The 27,892-nt window shown below is 38.3% G+C and overlaps 1 protein-coding gene across 1 annotated transcript; it reads left to right on the top strand.

Moving 5' to 3' along the window:
* Nucleotides 1-17,039: 17,039 nt before the first annotated feature.
* Nucleotides 17,040-22,643, top strand: LOC110866806. The gene is made up of 2 exons (XM_022115953.1): nt 17,040-18,098; nt 22,341-22,643. The coding sequence occupies exons 1-2, from the start codon at nt 17,040-17,042 to the stop codon at nt 22,641-22,643; spliced, it is 1,362 nt and encodes a 453-aa protein (XP_021971645.1).
* The last annotated feature ends 5,249 nt before the right edge of the window (nt 22,644-27,892 follow it).

Here is a 27,892-nt window from a genome sequence, read left to right as displayed (position 1 = left end):
TTTTTTTATTAATGAGCCGTCAATATGAATGAACCCTTATGAGCGGACCTTAATAGTGCACAAAAAGCGAACCTAGTGATAGGCTGACAAATGAGCGAACATGAAAGCTACCATAAAAGCGAACCTGATGAGATCTTATAAGCGGACCAAATGTTTGACCAAAAGAGCGAATCAAACATTTATTTTGGAGCGAACCTCAACAAAACCAATAAGCGAACCAGATTTTATAAGCGAACCAAAAGTAATGATTGGAGCGGACCTATTAGAAAATGACACTTTGAGCGAACCTACATACAATTGGAGCGGATCTGTATGGTTTTTGGAGCGGATCTACCTTAAAAATGACGAAAAAGCGAACCCCTTTTTTTACCCTATAAGCGAACTTGTCAAAGATCTTACGAGCGGACCTGTTTGTTTGACGCGAAAACGAACCGAAAAACCTCGATTTCTCCTAAACGGCTAGGAGTTTCGATCTGAAACTTGGTAGGGTAGTAGATCTGAAACTCGGTCTGACGAAGAAAAAGGTGTAGAAGTAAGAATATGTGACGAAATCCAGCAAATTTCAATAGAACTCCTCCTCCTGAAGCTCTGATACCACTTGTAGGATCGGATTCTGACCCGAATGAGTCAATCAGAGGAGTTTGATCAGATATAGGTGCGGAAAACAAGTACCTGACGTAGAAACAGCTAGATATTCTCTTAAATCTCTTTTCTGATTAATTTGACAGCTTTTACAATCAATTCTCACACCGGCAGCACCTCGGTATGGAATCCGGAAAGTTACAAATGAGGTCCTCTTATACGGTATATATAGGTGAGGAGGTCCCCTTATACGGCATGTCCATATAAGCGGACCTGATAGGTTCCCTTATACGGCATGTCCGTATAAGCGGACCTGACGAATAAGCTAACCTATTATGTCCGAATAAGTGGACCTGACACATAAGAGAACCTACTATGTCCGTATAAGCGGACCTATACTCTAAAACACGTAAACTCTCCAGTTTTCTCGTAAAACGCACCCTAATCTATACAATACAATGAAAGACTTGATCTAAGACGAAATCAACAGATGTAGTGTACCAACAAAAGCGATGGGTTTCGCTAAGTTAATTGAGTGGGTTAAAACGAAGAGATTGTGAAAGGTCTGGTTGACAAAATTGAAGAATTTCACTAAAACATTTAAACATGCAAAAAAATGACAAAAAGAATTCACAATTATTTAGAATGTGTTATTTCACAAAAAAGGGCGAAGACATTACCAAAATGATAACGGAGAGGAATAAATCCTTGGGTGTAAATTCCTCGATATGAGAGATTGACATGAGATAAAGAGAAAACGTTAAACTAGAATCCAGTTTTAGTAAGAAACAACGTTTTAACAAATATGGATAATACAAGAGAAATTAGAAATGGTTAATATTAGACGATATAGGTCTTAACACCGATAGGTGTAAGACGATATGTTCGAAAGGAGATTTTGATAATGAAAAGTTCATGTAAACTTAAATATAACGTGAATACGGTGCGAACACAATCACAAGAAGTGATATAGAATATAACCACGTTGTAACGTGAGTTACAAGATATGATATCATAAACATGCAAAAGGTTGATGACGGCAATATAGTAAACCCGGGTGATGGGGTATAATGTAACCGGTGACTAACAAGTTTAACCGCCAAAGTAAATAATCATTGAAGATGACAGATTCAAGCTGAAAGTAATAGCCCACGAGGCCTTACACATAAAAGATATACGTGTCAATATAAATAAAAATTTTAGACCGAAAGAAATGTGTGCGTTGAAGACGAAACCTGGTTCGTTTGATTAAACCAATGAAATACGTAAATAAGGTTTCGGGGACGAAACCACTCTAAGGGGGGGGTAGACTTGTAACACCCCGAAAACGGGTTTGGTAATCAAACCACGTTAATATTAAAAGACAGGTAAAGTACCGTTAGTGGTAAAATTTACCCGGTGTGTATTAGGATTTTTAGATAAATAAATCTAATGTTAAATAAAAAGGGGTGAAAGAATGTTAATGAGAAAATAAAGTTACGAGAGGCCCGAATTAACGGGACTTAAAATAACTCAGGTTATAACTCCCTCGAAACCCACCAATTAACTAGGAATATCAACCTAGTTAAATATATGCCTTAAAACAATGAAGAAAACTTGGGTAATAACCCTTTTTACGAAGTTACAAACTAGAGGGGTCAAAAGAGGAAGATTGAAACTTGATTTTTATTAAAATCAAAACACTACACACACACTAGTGTGTGTGTGTGTGTGTGCGTATGGCGACCAGGAGCAAGGAGAAAGGGGTTTCAAACCCTAGCTCAACAATAACTTCAAATTAGAGGATCAAACGAAGGCCAAACCTAGATTTGAATACACATAAACGATCACCAAGTCAAGGGGATCAAAAGGTATGTCGAATTTTTGACATTCATGAAGTTGTGAAAAGTCGATTAACTTTACAAGATGTGATTTAGGTATGAATCTTAGAAGTTATGACTAGATTAGAGATGTATACTTGCTTAGGAGTAAAACCCTAAGTGAAAATTCTATATATATTGCTATGATTTGAATACTTAGATGAATTATCACACTTAGTTAAGTGGGTTTTAATGTTATGATGAAATTGATGATATAACTAGGTTTAGAATCATCATGCATGATAATGTTAAGAAGGTGTTTGATTAAATCATGAATTTGGGTACATGATCATAAATGACTTGAAATGGGTTTTGAATGTTAAGATGAAATTTGGTAGAACTTTATTATAGTAGGTGTTGGGACAAATGCTAGTGATATGATGAAACGGGTTTCACTCGTATATGAGGAACCCTTAGTTCTTGCAAAAATAAGTGAATAAACTAGTCAAGATAATTAGATTAAACTAGTTAAAGTATTGGAAATATAATAAAATTTGGTTGGAACTTTGGTTAAAACGGTGGCCAACAGATAACGCCTACCTGATAATTGAGAAATGCCTAAAATAGTTGACAAACTTGAATGTGCATTTTATATACTTATAGGCGTTTGACCTTTTAAAAGTCAAACCGACCATTAATAAGATCGAATGATAATTTTGATAGAAAATACATAAGATGGAATAGTCATGATTGACAATGACTAAACTAACCATCTTATAAAATATGATGATAGTTTGACGCCTAACAAGCTAGGTGGAAGCTTGTGGATGAAGCGGGTCAAACGGAGCAAGTACGGAAAGAAAAGCGTGGCATGGATGCAAGGTAAGTGAAACTTACACCCCTTTGTAGAATATTTGTTTATTCTATAAGTACAAATACGATAAAGATAATATGGGAAATATCGATTTCCGACGAAATTGATGCGGGTCGGACTAATATAAATAATAAAAACCATGGTTTATGGTAAAAAGGGCAAAACGGTAAATTGATCATGAAATGACTAAGAAATTATGAATTTTAAATAAGATTACCTTGTAGTGGAATCTAACATCGAGAAAAAGGGTAAAAATAGAAATTTAGCCAAGTGTCGACTAATGTAAACCGAAGCTAAAAGGATACTCAAGGCGTAAGCCAAAATGGGCTAAATAAGTAAGGAAAGGGATCTAATGAAAGAAAATCCGAAATGAATCGGATGGGCAACTTGGTAATTTGAAAACCATGTTTTGCTACATAGATAATTGTTTGGTCATATAGGCCCAACGGGTCGAATGGTGATGATAACACCATTTGACAATATCGACTAATGTGGCTGCCAAGTCTTATCTTAACAGGAACGATTAGCAATTTGGATAATTGCTCGCCATGGAATATGTGAAAAATTAAAGTGAGGTATAAATCGGGTATAATTGTTGACCCGGGCCAGGTACATATATATAGACTTGTAGTTAAAAGTGCAATGATTGGTCCAAAGATTTAATGAAAGTCCTTCATCGCAAAATGAAGGATTAAACTGACCAAAAAGCCCTCGATGGGTCAATCGGGCAAACGACCCTTAAAGGTTGTTTAGAAACTTATATTAGGACTATGTAACCCTTAGATGTGTATAAAAAATTGTACGCATAAACTTTCAAGGGTTAAATGCCCTAAAACGCGTCTTGCCGCAAAATGATATATCCGAGGGATAGAACTAGGAATAAATAGTCTATCACATTAAATCCACCACAATCATAGTTGTGGTGGAAGAGTAATTCATGTGGATGGGTGTAATTATGATGTATACAAGGAATGAGCGTAATTTAAGTTTAAAAAGTGCATAAATACCCTTAACGGGTCAAAATAGAAGTATAAGCAAAACGGGTTAAGAATGTGTATAAACCCGTGATTTGAACCTTGTACAATAGGATATAATTATAATAATATGTTTACAAAAAGAAACAAAGGCGACAAACAAGTTTGTTAGATGAAATCACGAACGGGTCAAGAAGTGTCGTAATTGAATTTCAAGCCGAAAGCTTGAAATCTAAAATTTTTTGAAGTTAGATGTTGGATTTTTACTCCATAAGATGGAGAATTAAATTATGAATGCGTAGGAAAAAGAATCGCGTAAATCGGATCAATAACGAATAAGTTATGGTCGTTTCCGTAAAAACTGGTATTGCTGGAAAAGCAGGTCCCAGATCCAGACCTGCTGAAAAACGGTCTCCCCCGCGCCACGCGAGGGAGCAAGGTGGTGCCGGCGCGTGGCACGACAGTACCCTATTTCGGCGAAAAATTTGTATTTTAATCAGTTTCGCTTCCCGGACTCATTTAGACACGTTTTAAACTGCGTATGACTAATTCAATTCATGTTTTATGAATTGTAGGTATAATTTACAGTACCGGAGGACGATCAAGCTCAACGAAGAACCGAACACGATCAAGATACAGGCTTTCACACATAGTTTCTTCGTCTTTGTAGATGACGAATTCATACATCATATGTTGTATTGTTTATATTGAGAAAAGTTTTAATTTAACCGTATTTTCAACACATTTGTAATCATAATAACAAGTTTATTTTCGTAATCTATACGTAAACCTTTAGAATAATAGCAAGGGTGTTACATGCCAGTTCTTGAAAATTACATTGAAGCACCAAGCAAAGAAGAATTGATAAGCTTTATCATTGAGCTTGGTTACAAGAACAAGAAAATCAACAAAATTGGAACGGTAAGAAGAAATGAAATGCCAGCCATCTTGCAAGTGATGATGGAAGTGTTAAACAAATGCCTCACATCAAAGATAGGAGGAGATGATCAAGTCAGTCAAGCTATTCTGACAATCATGTATGGACTCATAACTGGGTTCAAACTTGATTATGGAATAGAAATTTTTAACCTACTCAAAAGATCAATCCTTACCAGAAATGGAAGAATAACCTCACACCTGCCATATCCAAGGTTAATTTCAATTTTCATTTCTGAAACATTTGCTGAAAGGAACATAGATATTCCAATTTTGGAAGATATCTGGAGTTCAAATACCATGAAAGCCTGGAGTTCCACTCATGGATGGGAATCGGACAAAGATATTCCTGAATTACCAGAAAGCATGCTGTGCCTCATTGCACCAGACTCACAGTATAAATTGCAACATGAAGAACTTCTTGCCAAATCAAATACTCCAATAAAAGAACCTAGCAAAGAAGTTTTTAACTGTTCTTCATCACCAGAAGAAGAAGAAGTTGAGAAGTCCTGGTCATCAGAAACAGAGGCTGTAGGAGAAGAAGGAGTTCTGAAGATAACAATCTCACCAGAAAACAAGACAGAACATGCTGAGAGCCAAAAGATTCATGAAGTTGGAATTCATCATGAGTTTGATATTCATCAAGAGAAAGAACATGAGCATTATGAAGAATCTCATATTGCTGGAGGAACTCATGAAGATACTCAAGGTCAACATTATGAAGAAACTCACTTTGCTGGTACAACAAATGAAGCCACTGAAGTTATACATCATGATGAGTCTCGGGTTGCTGGTACATCTCTTTTAAACACAGTTTTAGTGGATACTCATTCAAAAGAAACAAACTCAGAAGGTTCAATTAATGTTTCTTACAAGTTAGAATATAGATAAACTGATGTTGATGAGGAGGTTACTAGTTCCATTCATCTCAACTCTGAATCAGAAAATGAGAAAGAGGATGAGATCTCAACAGATAGAGATCAGGGAACTGATCAAGGAAATCTGGTAAAAGGTAATCTGTTTACCTCAAAAACTTAGGAGAATCATACACTGATATGATTCAAGGACATAAGGAAATCCAGGATGAGAATATGTTTTTCACCTCTGGTGGAGATGATTCTGGTACATTTAAGGTTGCACCAAAATCTGGTAAAGCCAAAAGTGACCCTATCATTTCCAAAATAGCAGCAGATGTGTTTGCAGCTGGAATGTTAGAAGGAACATTTGTTGTTCCAAATATCCCTGAAACACCCATGAACCAAGAAAATTTGGAAACCGTTCTAGAAAATGTTTACAAAGCCTGCAAAAGAAATCTAGTAGAGGAAAAGCTTGATATGTTGCTGTCAGAAATACAAGGTCAAAGGGTAGATATGAAGACTTTGTCAGAATCAGTGAAGGTGATAAAGACACAAACTGAAAGAAACACTGAAGCACTTAAGTCTCTTCAAAAGTTGAAAGAAAAGGCACCAGAAACCAACATCTCTGCATCAGAAGTTCAGAAGATTCTCACAGAAATAGAAAAGATCAAGACACAAGTTGCAAATGCTGTGGAATCAAGACAATCAAGTAGTGCAAACAGAGTTTTGGAGGAAGTCACCATCCTAAGGGCAAGTAACAACAGTATCACAAATGCCCTTGAGAAGCTGTCTAAAGAATGGGCTGCCATACAGATGAAAGCTCAAACTAAATTTACCAAAGTTTAGAAAAGCATAGCCAGAAACTCAAATCAGGTAAGAGAGGTGCAATAACTGGTGAAGAAAATGCAATTCAACATTGCAAGATTGGCCAAAGTGGATCCCAAAGAAATCATGAAAGAAATTCTTGTTGAAAGTTCACACCAAGAAGTTCCAAAGTCAACTCCACAGCAATCATCTGCTACACCAATCACCAAAGCTGGAACCACTATGATGGGTCCACCTCCAAATGTCTCAAAAGATGAAATGCTGAAAAGGTTAGCAACTTCAAAACCTCAAGTTGTCATAGATTTGAAACTTATAACTTCTCAAAATGTTCCAAAACCAACTTCTTCTAATGACACTGCCATGAGTAAATTGATGAATCTGCAAACAATGAATGAATGGGAGTAAGAAGCTGATTGAAGAAAACCTCAGATTGTTAAAAGAAAAATCTCTGAAACTTGGTCTATCTTGGTTAGAGATATTGACAGGGATATAATGATATTCCCTGAATACAATCTGGTGAATTATTATTGGACAAAAGAAGATATACCAGCAAGGCCACCAATTCCTGTCAGAATGGCTATAAGGGAAGAGAAGTGAAAAAAATGGTCCAAGAAGCATTCACTACACCAATGAGAATCCAGTAAAAAGAATCTTAAAAGTGGATAAAGTAAAAGGTGGAACTGATGGTGTTGGAGGAACTTACGTGCAGAACAGATACACACTTCTAAGAGAAAATGGGGAAGAAGAAAAAGTGACTGATGAAGAAATTGCTGATAGACTACATCCTTTAGACATTCTGTTCATGAAGGACCTATATGAAAAGGAAAAGAAAAATAACAAAGAAGTTAGAAGAGCATTAAAGGGCATATCAAAGGCTGGAATACAGCTTTTCGAAAGAATGGCTTTTTCAGACTTTGATTTATGCATCAACTATGATTATGTGCACAACAAAAAGGTCTATGTCAGAGCACCAAAGACAACAATTCCCTCAGAACTATTGGAAGATGCAAGATCTGGAGACATCATTGAACTGCCAAGTAAAAATGACAGACATAACTATGGTGTAATCTTCAGAGATATTGAGAGGAACAAAGCTCTGTTCAGAAGTGGAGACATCATTGAGATATTGCAAGATCTGGAGACATCATTGAACTGCCAAGTAAAAATGATTGAAGAATGGATTCAAGCATGAACTTGGTATAAAGACATGTATGACATCTGCAACAAGTATATCTCTTACAAGAAGCAATTAAAGAAAGGAGATGTGCACAAGAAATTGAAGCTGACTTGAAGAACATGTTTGTTTTTTTTTTAAATTCTCATTTCTATATGTAATTTGTTTTTCAGAACATCAGTAACTGGTTTGATTTGCAAATGTTAAGTTTCCACTGTTTGGAAATTTTCTGTTCATGAGATAGTTCATTTTCTTACAATACTTAGGGGGAAACTATTAGGAAACTTTATTTGTAAGTATTGAAGAAAATCAGATTCAACTTGATATATAAAGAAGACAACAGTCCTGAAGATCACAACAAGAAGAAGAAGATCAGATAGGACAACTGAAATGAACAACATCTACTTCAAAGAATCATAAGTTGATCAAGAGCTGAAGAAGATTATCAGAGAAGGTCTTTCTGATGGATCTGATGATATTTCTGATGAAATATCATCAGTTTCTGACGATTCTGATCATCAGATTTTCTGATGATTTGTTCACCAGAATTTCTGATGAAGTGGTTTATCAGAAATTCTGATGAATACCCCACTTGTCTAAAAATCAACTCTATCCTGCCATAATAACCGAAGCAACTTGACATTATTGGATATCATGATTACAAAGGCAACTTGACTGTTGGATTCAATTAATATGTCAAATAGCTACTTTATGCAGGACTTATACATGAACAAACAAATGTTTATTCATGTATCCAGCCATCTATAAATAGAATGCTCATCAAGCAGAGGACAATGAGTTAAGGTTAGCATTCAATACATACTACAAACTCCATTGTCCTTTCACCCTCAGAATTCAAGTATTAATTTGAAATAGATAATAATCTTACAATCACCTTGTAAACCCTTTTGTTTCAAAGTGATATAAACTTGATAATTCTGTAGGTCTTGTTTCTTGAAAGTCTGATTTCTATTTCCGCACACTTTTTTCACATCTACTGAAATCACTTGCCATATTACGTGAAAAGAAGTTTTTAAGTCCATACTGGGACCAACATGTATTGTGTGACAGGAGGTTCCCAACTAAATTAAAGGGAAAATTTTATAAGGTTGCAGTTAGACCTGCTATGTTATATGGAACAGATTGTTGGGCTATCAAAAAGACGCAGACACGCAAGATGGAGGTGGCAGAAATAAGGATGTTACGGTGGATGTGTGGGTACACAAGGCTAGATCGTATAAGAAATGAGGTTTTTAGGGAAAGGCTAGGGGTGGCTAGTATATCGAGTAAGATTAAGGAGGGGAGATTGAGATGGTTTGGGCATGTGAAGAGGAGGCCATTGATGGCAACAGTTAGAGTAGTAGACACCCTTTGTGTGGAGGGTATGAGGAGTAGAGGAAGGCCCAAGCTAATTTGGGAGGAGCGGATTAGGCAAGATTTGCTAGAATTGAACCTTTCTGAGGATATGGTCCAGGATAGGAGTTCGTGGAGACGTAGGATTAAGGTTAAAGATTTTTATGAGAGAGTAATGAGGTGTCTGAGATTTTTGGGTTAGGGGTTAATATTTTCTACTTTTTTGGTGGACCTTACATGTGTTTATTATCTTGTGTGTGTGTGTGTGTGTGTGTGTATATATATATATATATATATCTTGCTTTAGGGGCTATAGTTGTGTCTATTCTACTATGTTAGTCGGTTACCACTTATTCTGTGATTGGTGGATTTCTATTGCTATATCTGTAGTTTCATTGTTTGCTTGATGTTTGGTTTTGAGCTGGGGTCTTTTTGGAAGCAGCCTCTTTATCCAGATGGATAGAGGTAAGGTTTGTCTACATCCCACCCTCCCCAGACCCCACCAATAGCTTTGTTATTTGTGGGACTTGCTGGGTACTGTTGTTGTTGTTATTGCAATTATATGTTGTACCAATAAAATGTTCTGTAGAAGATCAAGGTATTCAAGTTATTGTTATATGCAAGGGATATTGGATTCAAATAACCTCAACTTTCATCAATTGGTCGATAACACTCTCAATTTCCGATTTGTACCACAACACTCCCAACTTTCAACTTATTTTTCTCTAGCACTCCCATACTAATTGAACCCTAACCTAGTTAGCTGATGTCAACTGCCACATCACTAATCAAGTGCCACATCAGATTTCATGTAAGCAAAAAGCAACCTCATATGCCACATCAGCAAAAAATTGTCACGTCAGATGCCAAATCAACAAAAACCAATTGAGATAGTGTTTGGTTAGTTTGGGAGTGCCAGAGGAAAATAAGTTGAAAGTGAGGAGTGTTGCGGTACAAATAGAAAATTATAAGGGTTATTGGCCAATTGATGAAAGTTGAGCTTATTTAAATCCAATATCTCTGTATGTAAACAAAAACTGTAATGTTATATAAGAAATGATTTTGATAATTAATCTCACAAATATCTTTTTAGAAAAGATGTATTTCATTTCTTTTTTATTAATGTAAGGATATATTGATAAACTTAGATAGATCATTAATTGGTAGTCTTCCCTTTTAATAGCTAACTATATTAAATTTTTAACTTTTTTTAAAAAAGTATATTTTTTCAAAGAAGAAAAAAAAATTAATTTAAAGTGTAGGATAAATTATGAGGTTTGTAAGATGAATTTCGAGCTATTTAGATAAATTTCAATATGTGTAGGATAAATTTCAAAATGTGTAGGATAAATTTTGATGTGTGTAGGCATTATAGTTATAGTTTTTATGACTATTTAATTAGTTAAAAATAATAATAAATGAGATAAGAGAAAAACTATTTAATGTTTTTATAATTGTACCCTTTATTCTTTTTTTCTCAATTTAATTTTCTTCTCAAATAAACCGCCCCCTGATCTATACTATATAATAAAAGAAACCAATGAAAAGACCCTTGTCATTATTCTAAACCATCATTAATTGTAAATAAATATTATTTAATTTAAATTATTAAATATTAATTGAATTAAATATTAAATAATAGTTTGGATGCTTTTTGTATGCGCATAATTTTAGTTATGTTTATTTTACCCTAGATTTAAAATATATATACATATATATATATATATATATATATATATATATATATATATATATATATATATATATATATATATATATATAGGGGGCTGCTAGAATGAGAACCACCCCGAGTTGTAAGAACCGCGAGAACTACACCCCACGGAGCGCCGTTCGCCATGATTTTTTTTTACAAGTAGATGTGTGTATTATAAACACAGCCGTAAAAAATCATGGCGAACGGCGCTCCGTGGGGTGTAGTTTTTTACACCACAAGTTTGGTGTTTTTTAATTTTTTTTCTTTTTTCTTTTTTTTTCACCAAACTTGTGGTGTAAAAAACTACACCCCACGGAGTGCCGTTCGCCATGATTTTTTACGGCTGTGTTTATAATATACACATCTACTTGTAAAAAAAAAAATCATGGCGAACGGCGCTCCGTGGGGTGTAGTTCTCGCGGTTCTTACAACTCGAGATGGTTCTCATTCTAGCGGCTCCCTATATATATATATATATATATATATATATATATAGGGGGAGGTTCATTTAAGAAGAATATTCTTGTAAGAAGAAAATTAAATTAATCTAGGCCCTATATTTTTTTATCAATGGTTGTGAATCAAGATATTATTGTTGTCCACTTTCAATTAATGTTTTAATTAATAAGGGTAGAATATACAATTGATGTATAACACTATTAAATATTATAAAGGGTTAGTCCAATCTCATTAATGTCACCATAATTTTCTCCTTCACCATCATTAATGTGTTGGGTCCTACACCAATTTTATAAGGAGTGACTAAATTATTTAAAGTATTGTGTCGTACACATATATTATTATATGTCGAAAAATTATTTAAAAGTGTTGGGAACCTACACATTTTGTACCCTACACCAAAACATTGTTTTCTTGGTGTAGGAAACGTTGTTATTATGGTGTAGAAAACGTTCAATATTTAGGAGCATGTGCATGAATGTTTTTATTGTGTAAGTTGCACAACTATTTTGTAGGATAGACTCATTAAATGATTAACATTTATTAATTTAAATAGCAAAAATAAATGGTAGACTAATTAAATGATTGGTTTAAATTACCTTAATACCCTTTTATTCTTTTTATTCTTAATTTGTGATTCTTCTCATTTGAACTCTCCACTATATATATATATATATATATATATATATATATAGAAAAATGCATTGGTCCCAACATCTTGCTGGGATATGTTGGTTTTGAATGCATTTGCCTTGCTTTTCCAAAAAAATAAAAAATTGTAAACTTTTAAATATATTTTGATTATTACCCTAAATTTAAATTGATTTTTTAGTTTATAATTAAAAATAACCAGATACCCACGTTTAAAAAATTAATTAAATTTTTACCCAAATAAAACAATAGCTTGCCGTACAAATTATTAGAAACAACCTTATAAAATCATATATATTTAGATACTAGGTTATAACTCCGTGTATTATACGGGTTAAATAAATGAATTTTATATAGTAAATAATAAAACAATATAACTTTAAAAACCTCTTTTATTATAGGGGTTAAATAAATTTAATTTTATATATTAAATAATAAAAAGTTATATCTATAGAAACCATATTGTACGGGTTGAATAAATGCAATTTTATATACCAAATAATAAAAAAGTTATATCTTTAAAATCACATGCATTACACAGGTTGAATAAAGTAATATTGTTTACCAAATAATAAAAAAAGTTATATCATTAAAAACCCTCGTGTATTACACGGCTTGAATAAATATGATTTTATATACCAAATAATAAGAAAGTTATATTTAAAAAACTAATAGATATACTTGGTACGCGATAGATATGGTGATTGCGGAGATGAATTATTGAAAAGAAGATACAGTGGTTAAACATGTTATTCAAGAAGCAAATAAGCAACCATTTGAGTGATAAAATATAAATTATATTTAAAAAAATCCTTAATAAATCTAATTTAAAAAAATTAAGATTCTGCTATTATTAGTACAATTAGTGATAAACAAATGAAGGGACACTTGTCATTATTCTAGACCATCCTTAATTGTAGATAATTATTATTTAATTTAAATTATTAAATATTAGTTAAATTAATATAAATCTTATCAACTCTAAATCATTGGCATAAACTTATCTTCAATTAGTAAAGTCTTATCTAAACTAAAACTTCAAATCATAAAGTTTTATCTAAACTAAAAAACATTGTTTCACTTAACAGTTGATAAACATGGATATTATTTATTGTTAATGTTATTACTTTAAACTATGAGAAATTATATTAAACAACTTATTAATCAAACCAAAAATTTAAAATAGTATTTACCTAATTTAAAAAGTAATAAAAAATCCATTTTGATTTAGAAAGTTATTTTTTAACAATAGACAAACCCATGTAATACACAGGTTTTTTAAGATATAACATTTTTTATTTATTATTTGCTATATAAAATTAAATTTATTTAACCTGTACAATACACAAAGTTTTTTTTAAATATAACTTATTTATTGTTTGGTATATAAAATTACATTTATTCAACCTGTACAATACACGAGGTTTTTAAAGATATAATTTTTTTTATTATTTAATATATAAAATTATATTTACTCAACACACGTGTAATAAATGAGGTTTATAAAAATATATTGTTTTTTTATTTAGTATAAAAAATTACATTTATTAAACTCGTGTAATACATGGGGTTCTAACCTAGTTTACAATATATTATACTAGGTTAGAACACCGTGTGTTACTGATATTCACTAATTTACACATACTTTAGTCCCCCATTTTATCCCCATTTTATGCGTTTTCGGCCGTAAAACCGTCATTCGGATACTTAATCAAGTATACTTTTGTTATAGGCCTAAAACAGCATACCAGACAAGATGATAGTGAAAACGAGGACTTTCCGGACAAAACAACGAAGCTGCGAACATTCTGTTAGAAAACTGACCTGGGAAAGCGGAACGGTCGTGCGGTCTGAGGAACGACCGTGCACCTCCGACATATCAAGTCCAGCCCGGCAATGAACGAGTGTGCGGCTAGGCGTTCAAGCTTAGCCCGGTGATGCACAGGCGTGCGTCTGATTGCACCCCGTGCGGTTTCGATGTTCAGCCAATGTCCGGTAATGCACTACCCGTTCAAGAGCCTGTGCCGCCCTAACCCGGATATGAACGACCGTGCGTCCCATGGCACGCCCGTGCGACCTCGAAGACCAGTCAACTCTGCTGATGTCACAAAAGTATGGTGCAACGTAATTTAAAAGTGAACGGTCGTGCACTTTATTGGCACGACCGTGCGATCGCAAGATGTTATAAAAAACAGACAGTAGCATTCTGTTCGGAACTCTGGAATTTTGGAGAGCAATTCAGGCGATTTTCAGGCTCCGGAGGCGTTAGCTTTCACCCGGATTCAAGCCACATTGTCTCGTTTAGCTCGATTACTATCCGGATTCTCTTTCTTATGCTTGTTTATGGTTTGAATTCTTAAGTCTTTCCATAATTTTGTTATGTTTCAAGCATTAAGATTGATTATTATGTATTGTTGTAGCCTTTGGGCAAAAACACAACAATCCCTTGCTTGATTATAGCCATTAGTATGTTAATCTTTGTTTGTAATGACATTTGGAAGTATTTTCTATGTTAATCTTTGATGATTAGTTTGCAACCTTGTTATTGATATTGATTTCTTGATTATAAGTAATTGTGTTGGATGATTAGTACTTGGTTAATTGAGATAGTTGAAAAATGAAGCTTAATTAATCATGTATTACTAAACTTTAAACCTGGTTAACTAGTTTAGCTTGGTTAAAATGTGGGCACCATGCTACTAGAAATGGTTAGTGGTTTAATAAAATGTAATTATTGTTAATCAAGAAAGCTTGCCGTCACGTAAGGACCTTAACGGGTTAAATGGTGTCGTTATAAATTCTTGCCATGATTTGTTAGCTTAGTTAGTAGTTTAGGCCAAAATTGCTATCTTGGTGAATTTATGTGCAAGATTTGTAAAATGAACTCGGTTGTGATTTAATCTAGTTTATGCTTGTCTCGGTGGTTGCATTGTTTTTATCGGTGTCGCTTTCCTTGTTTAAGTGAGGTTAGAAAACTCCTAACGGAAGACTAACTTATTTTTAGGAGATTTTCATAGACAATTATCAATTGCACGTTAAAGAACAATTTTAGGTGGTTAAAGTGTGTTTATCGTTTTAGCTTTCCGAATGATTGTCATGTTAGGATTCTCGAAAGGGATACTAATTGTCTTAAAATGGAAAATTGACCGAATGCTTCTAGTGCCAAAACCGACTTAGTTGACATGCTTTGGTTGTGTATTAAGCAAGGATGTTTATCTATTATAGTATTTGAAATCTACTATGTTTTATAAGTATTTGTTTATGCTTACTTTAGTTTATTAAAAATCCAACAACTTGTGTTTTTACCGGTAGTTTAGTGACAAAGGTCTAGTATTATTTCTCCGCCCATTTCTTTGGATCGATACTTGGTTCTTACCGATACGTTACTACATATATGACGGGGTACACTTGCCTCTTTCGTGTGTGTTTTGATGTAAAAGTAATAATCACTTTTATAAATTTAAAACCAAATCGTGTGTAATTTCATTGTAAAAATATGTGTAGTCACGCACACGTCAAGTTTTTGGCGCCGTTGCCGGGGAAATGGCGAGTTTTAGGAACGACCCGAGTCATTCTATTTAGGAGAAGTAAGAGGCTGCGAGAAAGGTCACTCGTCATTGCACAACGCATTGCAAACGCAATTGACGAGCCGGTGATAATTTCTGAAGACGAAAGCTCAGGGGACGAGGAAAGAGTCGTCATGGCGGACGATGACCGGCCTTTGAATGAGACGAATCAGCCCGGAAGGGCAGGCCTGGAGCCGAGTATCCTTCAGCCTACTATAGATACACCTACTTTTGAAATTAGACCTAATATAATTAACATGGTGCAGGATTCAGTACAGTTTGACAGACGTGAGCATGAGGATCCCGGGAGGCATATCGCTGCTTTTCTCGCTGTTTGTTCGACATTTAGGATTACAGGTGTTTCAGATGATGCAATTCGGTTGAGGTTGTTTCCTTTCTCGTTGTGTGACAAAGCTAGAGTTTGGCTTATGTCACTTCCAGTCGGGTCCATCAGGACCTGGAATCAGTTGGCGGAGCAGTTTATGCAGAAATATTTTCCGCCTGAGAAAACAAACAAGCTACGGAACCGGGTTGTTTCTTTTCGCCAGGACGAGGGAGAGTCGTTGCACGCGGCCTGGGAGAGATTTAAAGATCTGTTGATTGATGTTCCACATCATGGCTTCTCCAAGAGACCAAGGTTTTGACGTTCTATCAGGGGCTCAGTTACCACACACAGGAGCGATTAGACGTGAACGCAGGAGGCGATCTAGGAACTAAGACGCCGACGGAAGCGTACGATATCATAGAAAAAGCTGCGTTGAAATCCAGCTCGCGTCGGGAAGGAGATAGAGGCCGGCCAGCATCATCATCATCATCTCGCGCAGGAGCACACGCGGTGGATGTCTACACGGCCATTACTGCACAAATCTCGGCTCTTTCAGCGAAATTTGACAAGTCCCAGACCGCTGCACAGGCTAGCTCAGGGTGTGACCAGTGTGGAGTGTCACACGAGCCTGGTGAATGCTTTCAGGGAGTTGTATATAAGGGTCAAGAAGAAGTAGATTTTGTGAGTAATCAAGTGAGGCCGCAGAACAATCCCTACAGCAACACCTATAATCCCGGTTGGAGAAATCACCCCAATTTTGGGTGGCGAGCAAATACAGGTAATCAAAACCAATTGGGGTTCACTCTGCGTGCTCCAGCGCCGCAGCAGGGTCAGCAGTTCCAGCAATACAACCAACCTTACCAGCAGCGTCCATATTCGTATCAGAATCAGGGCACTGGAGTAGCTCCCAGCAGCAGGCCCCTCAGTCTAGTTCCAAGCTGGAGGAAATGATGGCTCAACTTCTTTCTAGCCCCGAAAAAGGATACCAACAAAGCGAAGATCGTTTTCTAGCTAATGAGGGAGAAATGAGGTGTCAGAAATCCTCGATTCAGAATATCGAGAATCAGGTTGGTCAGCTGGCAAAGATGATGTCGGAGAGACCCCCAGGTGGTCTTCCAGGCAATACAGAGCCAAACCCGCGCGGGCATGTAAATGCTGTTATGACCAGGAGTGGCAAGACTACAGGACCTACCATATCGGATCCACCACCGATCACTGAAAAGGTCCCGACTGACACACTGGACGAGGTGCAAGATAGGCTGCGCCCAGCAAGTACAGCACAAGTCCAGGAGCCAGTCAAGGATTACACTCCTCCAGTACCATATCCGAGCCGGCTGAAGAAACAGAATAATGAAGAACAATACGGTAAATTCCTTAAAATGTTTAAGCAACTGCATATAAATATACCGTTTGTTGAAGCTTTGGCCCAGATGCCGAAGTATGCAAAGTTCTTGAAGGACATCCTCTCGAATAAGCAGAAGCTTGAGGATATGTCCTATGTGGTGATGAACGAAAGCTGCTCTGCCATTTCTCAAAATCGTCTACCAACAAAAATGGGAGATCCTAGCAGTTTCACGCTTCCTTGTTTGATTGGAAATATGTCTGTTAGCCATGCATTGGCTGATTTGGGAGCGAGTATAAACCTTATGCCCAATAAGGTTTTTACAAAGTTGGATCTAGGTGAGCCGTCGCCTACTCGTATGAGCGTTCGACTTGCAGACCGTTCTATCAAGTATCCGCGTGGATTTGTGGAGAATATGCTTGTCAAGATTGGCAAGTTCATGTTTCCCGTGGATTTTGTTATCCTGGATATGGATGAGGACTCTAGGGTGCCTTTGATTCTCGGACGTCCGTTCTTGAATACTGCTCGGACCATTGTAGATGTAGCTACAGGGCAGATTACATTCCGAGTGAATGATGAGCATGTGACCTTTGATATTAAGTGGTCAATGCAGCACCCGCAGAGTCAGGATGATGCACTATACTATGTTGACATTGTCGACACGTATGTGAGCACGCATTTCCAGTGCACGATTGAGGAGATTGATTTGGACACACATCTGTTGTGTGGGGACCTAGATGGCATTACGCAGGAGGGCCACGATTTCGAGCAGCCAGTCTATCAGATTGGTGATGATGGTTCCCAGAGTTCAGATCAGTTTGCAGAAATCGATCGTGAGAATGAAGAAAGGTCGAAGCCGTCGGTTGAAGATCCACTGTCTTTGGAACTTAAGGAGCTTCCGCCGCATTTGGAGTACGCATTTCTAGACGAGGAGCCCCGTTTGCCGGTTATTATCTCACCATCCTTGACAGACGAGGAAAGGAGCAGACTGCTTAGTGTTTTGCGACTTCATAAGAAAGCATTAGCGTGGAAGATTATGGGTATCAAAGGCATCAATCCTTCTTTTTGTACTCACAAGATTCTGATGGAAGACGAGTACAAGCCATGTGCACAGCCTCAGAGGCGGTTGAATCCAAACATGCAGGACGTGGTAAAGAAGGAGGTGATCTAGTTGTTGGATGCCGGATTGATTTATCCTATATCTGACTCTGTGTGGGTGAGTCCAGTGCAGGTAGTACCAAAGAAAGGTAGTATTACAGTAGTCCCGAATGATAGGAATGAGCTGATTCCTACCCGTACCGTCACTGGGTGGCGAGTTTGCATTGACTACCGCAAGCTCAATGATGCTACTCGCAAGGATCACTTCCCGCTTCCATTCATTGACCAGATGTTGGAACGTCTGTCGGGGAAGTCATATTACTGTTTCTTGGACGGGTTTTCGGGGTACTTTCAAATTCCCATCGCTCCTGAGGATCAGGAGAAGACTACCTTTACTTGCCCTTTTGGCACATTCGCCTACAGGCGTATGCCTTTTGGGTTATGCAATGCACCGGCGACCTTCCAGAGATGCATGGTTGCGATTTTTCATGATATGATCGAGGATTCCATGGAGGTTTTCATGGATGAGTTTTCGGTATTTGGGGATTCCTTCGATCATTGTTTGGAAAATTTGAAAAGGATGTTGAAGAGGTGCGAGGAGACGAATCTTGTCCTGAACTGGGAAAAGTGCCACTTCATGGTGAAGGAGGGCATAGTTCTGGGACACAAGATTTCGCGTGCGGGTATGGAGGTCGATCCAGCCAAAGTGGATATCATTTCACGACTTCCACCGCCCACCTCTGTGAGAGCGATACGGAGCTTTCTTGGTCATGCGGGATTCTATAGGCGATTCATCAAGGATTTTTCAAAGATCGCTAGGCCCATGACCCGTCTGTTAGAAAAAGACGCTCCGTTCATATTTGGAGATGATTGCTTGAGAGCCTTTGACCTTCTCAAGCAAAAGTTGATCGAGGCCCCTATTTTAGTTGCGCCGGACTGGAGTCTGCCGTTTGAAATTATGTGCGACGCGAGTGATTACGCTATAGGGGTCGTGTTAGGACAGAAAAAAGAAAAGCACTTTCACCCGATCTATTATGCAAGCAAGACTCTTCACGACGCTCAGGAGCATTACCCCACGACTGAAAAAGAGCTCTTGGCGGTTGTTTTCGCATTTGACAAATTTAGATCGTATTTAGTGCTTTCGAAAACTGTTGTGTATACTGATCACGCAACCATTAGATATCTTTTCAGCAAACAGGACGCTAAACCGTGTCTCATCAGATGGATCTTGTTGCTGCAAGAGTTCGATATCGAAATTCAGGATAAAAAGGGTGCGTTGAATGTAGCGGCTGACCATTTATCTCGGTTAGAGCATGGAGACATCGTGGACGCGCGTTGGGATTCCATAAATGAATATTTCCCACACGAGTCTTTGATAGGTGTTGAGATACGTGATGAGTAGCCATGGTTCGCCGACTTTGCGAACTATCTTGCTTGCGGGATTCTGATTAAAGGGTTGACTCACCAGCAAAAGAGGAAATTCTTTTCGGATGTCAAGCACTACATTTGGGATGACCCTTAGTTGTTTCGGGTTGGTGCTGATCAGGTGATTAGGAGGTGTGTTTCAGGGAAGGAGGCGACCGATATTCTGCGCCATTGTCACGAGGGACCTACCAGAGGCCACCATGGAGCCAATTTCAACGCCAAGATGGTGCTGGATTCTGGGTTTTATTGGCTGACTATATTTCGTGATGCGCAGAGTTGGGTTAGAGCGTGCGATGCCTTCCAGAGGGCGACAAATATATCGGCACATGATGAAATGCCTCAGAACTGGATTCAGGTTTGTGAAGTCTTTGATATCTGGGGGATAGACTTCATGGGACCATTTCCCCCCTCACGAGGTAATAAGTACATCCTGGTTGCAGTTGACTATGTATCAAAGTGGGCGGAGGCACAGGCCTTACCCACCAATGATGCCAGGGTGGTCGTGAGATTCTTAAAGAGCTTATTTGCCCGGTTTGGCGCTCCCAAAGCGCTTATTAGTGACAGAGGGACGCATTTTTGCAATACTCAGCTCGAGAGAGCTTTGTCCCGTTACGGTGTGCATCACCGTTTATCCACGCCCTATCATCCACAGACAAGCGGGCAGGTGGAAGTCACGAACCGGGGGCTGAAGAGAATCCTTGAGCGGTCACTAGGTGCAAACCGCAAGGATTGGTCGGATAAGCTTGATGAAGCGTTGTGGGCTTTCCGTACGGCTTACAAGATGCCTATTGGGACTACTCCCTTTAGGCTTGTTTACAGAAAAGCATGCCATTTACCGGTGGAGTTAGAGCATAAAGCGATGTGGGCTCTAAAAACCGCAAATCTAGACTTAAAAACCGGAGGTGAAGCCCGGTTTCTCCAGATTCATGAATTAGAAGAGATGCGACAACACGCTTACGAAAGCTCCATGTTGTACAAGGAGCGCACAAAGAGATTGCACGATAAACGCTTGAAGGACCACAAAGAATTCCAAGCGGGCGATCTTGTTCTTCTTTACAACTCGCGGTTGCGCTTATTTCCCGGGAAGCTCCATTCACGTTGGACAGGACCATACACAGTTAAAGAGGTATTTCCGTATGGGACTGTTGCAATAGAGAACGCGGACGGCGTTATTTTCAAGGTGAATGGGCATCGTTTGAAGTTGTACGTCGCCGGGCCGATAGAGTCGGCGGTGGAGGTCATCGAGCTCCAAACCCCGCACACATCATAAGTGTGGGGAGGAGAGAGTCTACGCTACTGACTCGCGGATCAAAAATGTAGCAAGAGCGTCAAAAGCGCTTTAGGGGTAAAATTGTCCTTTTTGTGTTTTTCTAGTTTTAGCGTAATTTAGGAGTCTTTAGTAGTATCCGTTAATATGTACAGTTTTTTTACGTGCGGAGCGAAGGGTCTACGTGGGAATATTGTTAAAACACGTTGTGTATGGTAAAAATGGTGAAAAACGGCGAAAACGGCTGTTGAAACTGCATTCTGCAGTTAACAGACACATCTGCAGCTGTGGCACGCCCGTTCCTTGGGACGCACGACCGTGCGTTTGCAGCTAGGCCGGCACCTCGAGTCGCACCCCCGGTGCATTTCCGAGATCGACGTGCCCTAGTGACAAGTGTTCGGCGACGCACGACCGTGCGGTCAGTCGCACGACCGTGCGAATGGTCAAGGGCAGTTTGGTCATTTGGCTGTATAAATACCCTCATCTGCAGCCCCACTTCCATTTTCGTGAACCCTAACTGCTGCAGTCATTTCAGAACGATATTCACCCAAAAATCGCACCATCTTCTCGCACGGTTCCACAGATCTTTCGCACGGTATGTTATTCCTCCCCGATTTTCTGTTCCATTCGTATTCTAGGCTAGATTAGTTCGATTCTTCAAGGATTCTCTAGGGTTCTATTCATAAACAAATCGAAACCCTAGCCCTTGCAAGAATCTTGTATCTCGTGAACACCCGGTTGAGATTCCGACCCCTGTTGGCCCACAACTTGTTGAAATTTTGCAAAAATCAGGCTGTTCAATGTTCAGGGGTCCGAAACCTGCAGAATCGGCGTCGCACGGTCGTTTCTCCGTTGGCACGGTCCGTGCGGTTGCGGGTAGTTCACGATTGATTTCTGTTGGCTCGGTGATGCACGGTGGTGTGACTGACCGCACGCCGTGCAGTTACGACATCTACCGGCCACTACTGCTCGATCTCGGTGACGCATGGCCGTGCGCCAGGCCGCACGCCCGTGCCATTTGCCCAGATCAGTTTGACAGAATCTTCATATTTGTGCATTCTGCTGTTTTTGAGTGAAATTTTTCCTGTTCCATGTTTTCTAACTATATTCCTCATGCAGATGGATCATCCCTTCCTTCAGTTTAACCCTAATGATGAACGAGAAGCTCTTTGTATCCCAAAACGTGATGCCCTATGGAGAAGGCGAGGGCAGTTTGGTGTCCCTAGGAGGCTTGGTTGGGATGTGATGGCTGAACTACATCAGCGTGACCGTCTAGAAAACATGTTGACGGTCCCACTTGCGCGTCTAGTGAATATCAACCGCCCAATTTACCTAGAGCTTACGATTGAGTTTTTCACCACGTATTCCTACGAGAAGCCTAAAGCACATAAAGTCCCCAACTTCCGCCACAAAAGAGGGTAAATTTCAGACTGGGCGGTCTTTGGCATAACTGGACGGTGGGAAGGTTGGGGCGAAGACTTGGAATCTACACCGACGAGGATATGGATTCCGAGTTCTTCTCAGATGAGTTCACCTTCCCCAGCAAAGTTGATCAGAGCGACTTTTGGGCACAAATTGCGGTTGGAGACCCGTATGATCCTCGAATGTCAAAAGCCTCAAGGTTACGCGACCCGTTGCATCGAGTGATGCACCACATATTCAGCCACACCATCTGTGGCCGCATGGACAGCTTAGGCAATTGTCCAACGCCGGATCTTATTTTCCTATATGCGCTCGCGGAAGGGGCACATATAAACTTCGCTGCACGTATGGCTGAATATTTCATGAATAGTTCCGGTCGCACCCCCAACAGTCAGATTCATGGGGGTCAGTATGTGACTCAAATCGCATATGGCACGGGGTTGATGACAGACGAGGTAGTTGAGGGTCTTACACCGGTGACTGAGGGCGTATTTGTTGATATCCGTTCGTTGAAGGCGATGGGGGTTATCGCAGAAACGGATCATGGGGATAGGTTGAGGGGGCTCAACAACGAGGTCTGGGACCCGTTGCCCCCACTTCCAGCAGAGGATGAGGATGAAGAAATGGGGGAGCAGCATGAGCCACACACACCACCACACCAGCCATAGACACCGCCACATTCACCGCAACACCATGATTACCACCAACATCAGGAGTGGCCAGAGTTTTACCAGCAGTTCCAACAGATGCGAGTTACGCAGGAGCAGCATGGGACTTATATCGACCAGATTAGGGCCACTCAGGATCAACTTAGGCATAACCAGGAGAGTTTGTACCAGGGGGCGAGTGCTGGATTTTCATACTTATTCGGGGAGATGCATCATGCATATCCCGACTATTTTCAGCAACCCCCACAGTTCCCACCATGGAACCCACCTGGTTATGGTGATGCGGGCCCGTCCTTCACAATAAATGATGATGGTGATGACGAGTAGGATATGGTGGTGTTGTTCGTTGATGGTTTTTATTATTTCAGTACTTTATATTTCGGGTGTTCATTTTGCGTAGTATTTCAAACACCCCCGGATTGTATTTTATTTTTCAAACACTTTACTTTATGTCCTGTCTTTGTTGGGATTTCTAGTATTTCTATTTATGTACATTATGGTTTATTTATGTTTATTCTGTTTCTGCTCTGTTTTGGTGTACATGTGACATACTTGCAGATCCGACATATCTTGGACCGGAGCATATGACAGACACAGCTTTGGAAGTCTCGTTTCATCAGATATCATATTGAGGGGAGTACTATTATCCTTTTTCTCTATATTTCGGGTTTCGCATTGGGGACAATGCGAAGTTCAAGTGTGGGGAGGGGGTTAACTTTGTTAACTTTGTTTGTCCTCTAAAAAAAATCAGAAAATTCAGAAAAATTCATTCAAAAATATAAGTACCTTGTACACATTTTTAGTAATAAACCAGTTGGTTGTATTTTAAAAAGCTTCGGACTTGATAAAAACTCGACAAGCAAAATAAATTTTGAAAAAGAAAACCGAAAAGCGTGACAAACAAAGAAAGACTTGCATGATAGTTTTCACACTTTTACCCATTCCCTCCGTTACGTGAGCATATTTGAGCCTTGATATTGTTTTATATTTGTTCATTTCGGAGTAGGAGTGAGCCGGATGTCATGTGTAATTTAGAACTTGTCACTAGAATGCTTGTTAAGACCATGAACTTGTGAAATTGTGTAGAAGTGATAGAGGCACCAAGATTACCACTTTGTGTTAGCCTTGTTCTTTGTGTTATGTTTCCCGTAAACCTTACATTACCCTTTAGGATTAACCATGTCGAGCCTTCCCGTTTACCTTTGTTTACCCAACATAAGCGTCCATTTAGCCAAATGTAGCCTTTTTATGTTTTAAACCTTTCGTGTTGAAACTCGGTCAAAATAATCGTTTAACTAGCGTTTGTTTTAGTTTATTGTATAATTAGCAACCTAAAAAACAGAAAATAAAACACCCTAAAATAGGGTGAAGTTGACAAAAATCGAGCAATTTTGAATGCTTAAATGTTAAAATTTCGTTGATGAGCTCGATTGCGCAATAGTCGCCTTTTTAAGGCATTTGTATATATAGTTGTATTGTTTATCGCTAGTTAAAACGCTAAAACTGAGTTTTAACAATTTTCGCCACTTTAAATTTCCATTTCCATACCCTTCGCCCAAGCCTAACGTTACAACCCGTAAAGACCTCTTGATTTACACTTTTTCGCATGTTAGTTGGTGGAGACGATATCTTATGACAAGCTTATGATATTACACATTTCATTGACGAGGCATTGAGTGTTTGCACATACACATTTTATGTATGTTTCATAAATAAAACCGAGTGTGTGTGAACATTGTGAGTTGTGTGAAGATTAGCATGTTAAGTCAATCGAAAGTGAGTCACGGCTTTTTGGTTATCACCATATATTTGTATATGCTTGTTTTAGTTTGATTCATTTGATGTTGTCTTTCGAAAAAACCGGCTAACCGTTCGTAGTTATTTCAATAAATAGTGTGTAAATTATCGTTCTTGTTTGATACTATCCTTTATTGCATTTTAGTTTAGCTTGCTTGAGTACAAGCAAGGTTCAAGTGTGGGGAGATTTGATATTCGCTAATTTACACATACTTTAGTCCCCCATTTTATCCCCATTTTATGCGTTTTCTGCCGTAAAACCGTCATTCGAATACTTAATCAAGTATACTTTTGTTTACAGGCCTAAAACAGCATACCAGACAAGATGATAGTGAAAACGAGGACTTTCCGGACAAAACGACGAAGCTGCGAACATTCTGTTAGAAAACTGACCTGGGAAAGCGGAACGGTCGTGCGGTCAAAGGAACGACCGTGCACCTCCGACATATCAAGTCCAGCCCGGCAATGAACGAGTGTGCGGCTAGGCGTTCAAGCTTAGCCAGGTGACGCACGGGCGTGCGTCTGATTGCACCCCGTGCGGTTTCGATGTTCAGCCAATGTCCGGTAATGCACTACCCGTTCAAGAGCCTGTGCCGCCCTAACCCGGATATGAACGACCGTGCGTCCCATGGCACGCCCGTGCGACCTCGAAGACCAGTCAACTCTGCTGATGTCACAAAAGTATGGTGCAACGTAATTTAAAAGTGAACGGTCGTGCACTTTATTGGCACGACCGTGCGATCACAAAATGTTATAAAAACAGACAGTAGCATTCTGTTCGGAACTCTGGAATTTTGGAGAGCAATTCAGGCGATTTTCAGGCTCCGGAGGCGTTAGCTTTCACCCGGATTCAAGCCACATTGCCTCGTTTAGCTCGATTACTATCCGGATTCTCTTTCTTATGCTTGTTTATGGTTTGAATTCTTAAGTCTTTCCATAATTTTGTTATGTTTCAAGCATTAAGATTGATTATTATGTATTATTGTAGCCTTTGGGCAAAAACACAACAATCCCTTGCTTGATTATAGCCATTAGTATGTTAATCTTTGTTTGTAATGACATTTGGAAGTATTTTCTCTGTTAATCTTTGATGATTAGTTTGCAACCTTGTTATTGATATTGATTTCTTGATTATAAGTAATTTTGTTGGATGATTAGTACTTGGTTAATTGAGATAGTTGAAAAATGAAGCTTAATTAATCATGTATTAGTAAACTTTAAACCTGGTTAACTAGTTTAGCTTGGTTAAAATGTGGGCACCATGCTACTAGAAATGGTTAGTGGTTTAATAAAATGTAATTATTGTTAATCAAGAAAGCTTGCCGTCACGTAAGGACCTTAACGGGTTAAATGGTGTCGTTATAAATTCTTGCCATGATTTGTTAGATTAGTTAGTAGTTTAGGCCAAAATTGCTATCTTGGTGAATTTATGTGCAAGATTTGTAAAATGAACTTGGTTGTGATTTAATCTAGTTTTTGCTTGTCTCAGTGGTTGCATTGTGTTTATCGGTGTCGCTTTCCTTGTTTAAGTGAGGTTAGAAAACTCCTAACGGAAGACTAACTTATTTTTAGGAGATTTTCATAGACAATTATCAATTGCACGTTAAAGAACAATTTTAGGTGGTTAAAGTGTGTTTATCGTTTTAGCTTTCCGAATGATTGTCATGTTAGGATTCTCGAAGGGATACTAATTGTCTTAAAATGGAAAATTGACCGAATGCTTCTAGTGCCAAAACCGACTTAGTTGACATGCTTTGGTTGTGTATTAAGCAAGGATGTTTATCTATTTTAGTATTTGAAATCTACTATGTTTTATAAGTATTTGTTTATGCTTACTTTAGTTTATTAAAAATCCAACAACTTGTGTTTTTACCGTTAGTTTAGTGACAAAGGTCTAGTATTATTTCTCCGCCCATTTCCTTGGATCGATACTTGGTTCTTACCGATACGTTACTACATATATGACGGGGTACACTTGCCTCTTTCGTGTGTGTTTTGATGTAAAAGTAATAATCACTTTTATAAATTTAAAACCAAATCGTGTGTAATTTCATTGTAAAAATATGTGTAGTCACGCACACGTCAAGTTTTTGGCGCCGTTGCCGGGGAAATGGCGAGTTTTAGGAACGACCCGAGTCATTCTGTTATCGGTGTATATACTTGTTAATATTTGTGAATATTTTCTTGATTATTTATTTGTTTATTTATTTGTTAATATTTCTTGATTTTAATTCATTTTATTCGTTTTTGAGATTATTTTGCACACTTGTAAATTTTTGTTCCATTTATTTGTTCGAATCCGGATTTATTTATTCATTTATTCTTTAAGTTTTCGGCTCCGAAAAATTATTTTCATACTAGCCGATTCGATTATTTTAGTTATTTTAATTTTTATAAAATTTTGGGCCCATTTTCGAATTTTTATAAAATTTCCAGCCCACTTTTATATACATTCTGTTTCTTTTCTGCAAAAAAAAAAAAACAGCATTATTATATTAATAAAATATTCATCGTGTCAATTTTTCGTTTGCAGGTTGATGTCCTCAACTCCCGCGGCCGCTGTTGCTGAGCCGACTGACTAACCAGCACATAATCTTAGGAGAAGTAAGAGGCTGCGAGAAAGGTCACTCGTCATTGCACAACGCATTGCAAACGCAATTGACGAGCCGGTGATAATTTCTGAAGACGAAAGCTCAGGGGACGAGGAAAGAGTCGTCATGGCGGACGATGACTGACCTTTGAATGAGACGAATCAGCCCGGAAGGGCAGGCCTGGAGCCGAGTA

This window comes from Helianthus annuus, chromosome 7 (assembly GCF_002127325.2).
Source record: "Helianthus annuus cultivar XRQ/B chromosome 7, HanXRQr2.0-SUNRISE, whole genome shotgun sequence".
Lineage (NCBI taxonomy): Eukaryota > Viridiplantae > Streptophyta > Magnoliopsida > Asterales > Asteraceae > Helianthus > Helianthus annuus.
This window is presented reverse-complemented; position numbering and strand designations above follow the sequence as displayed.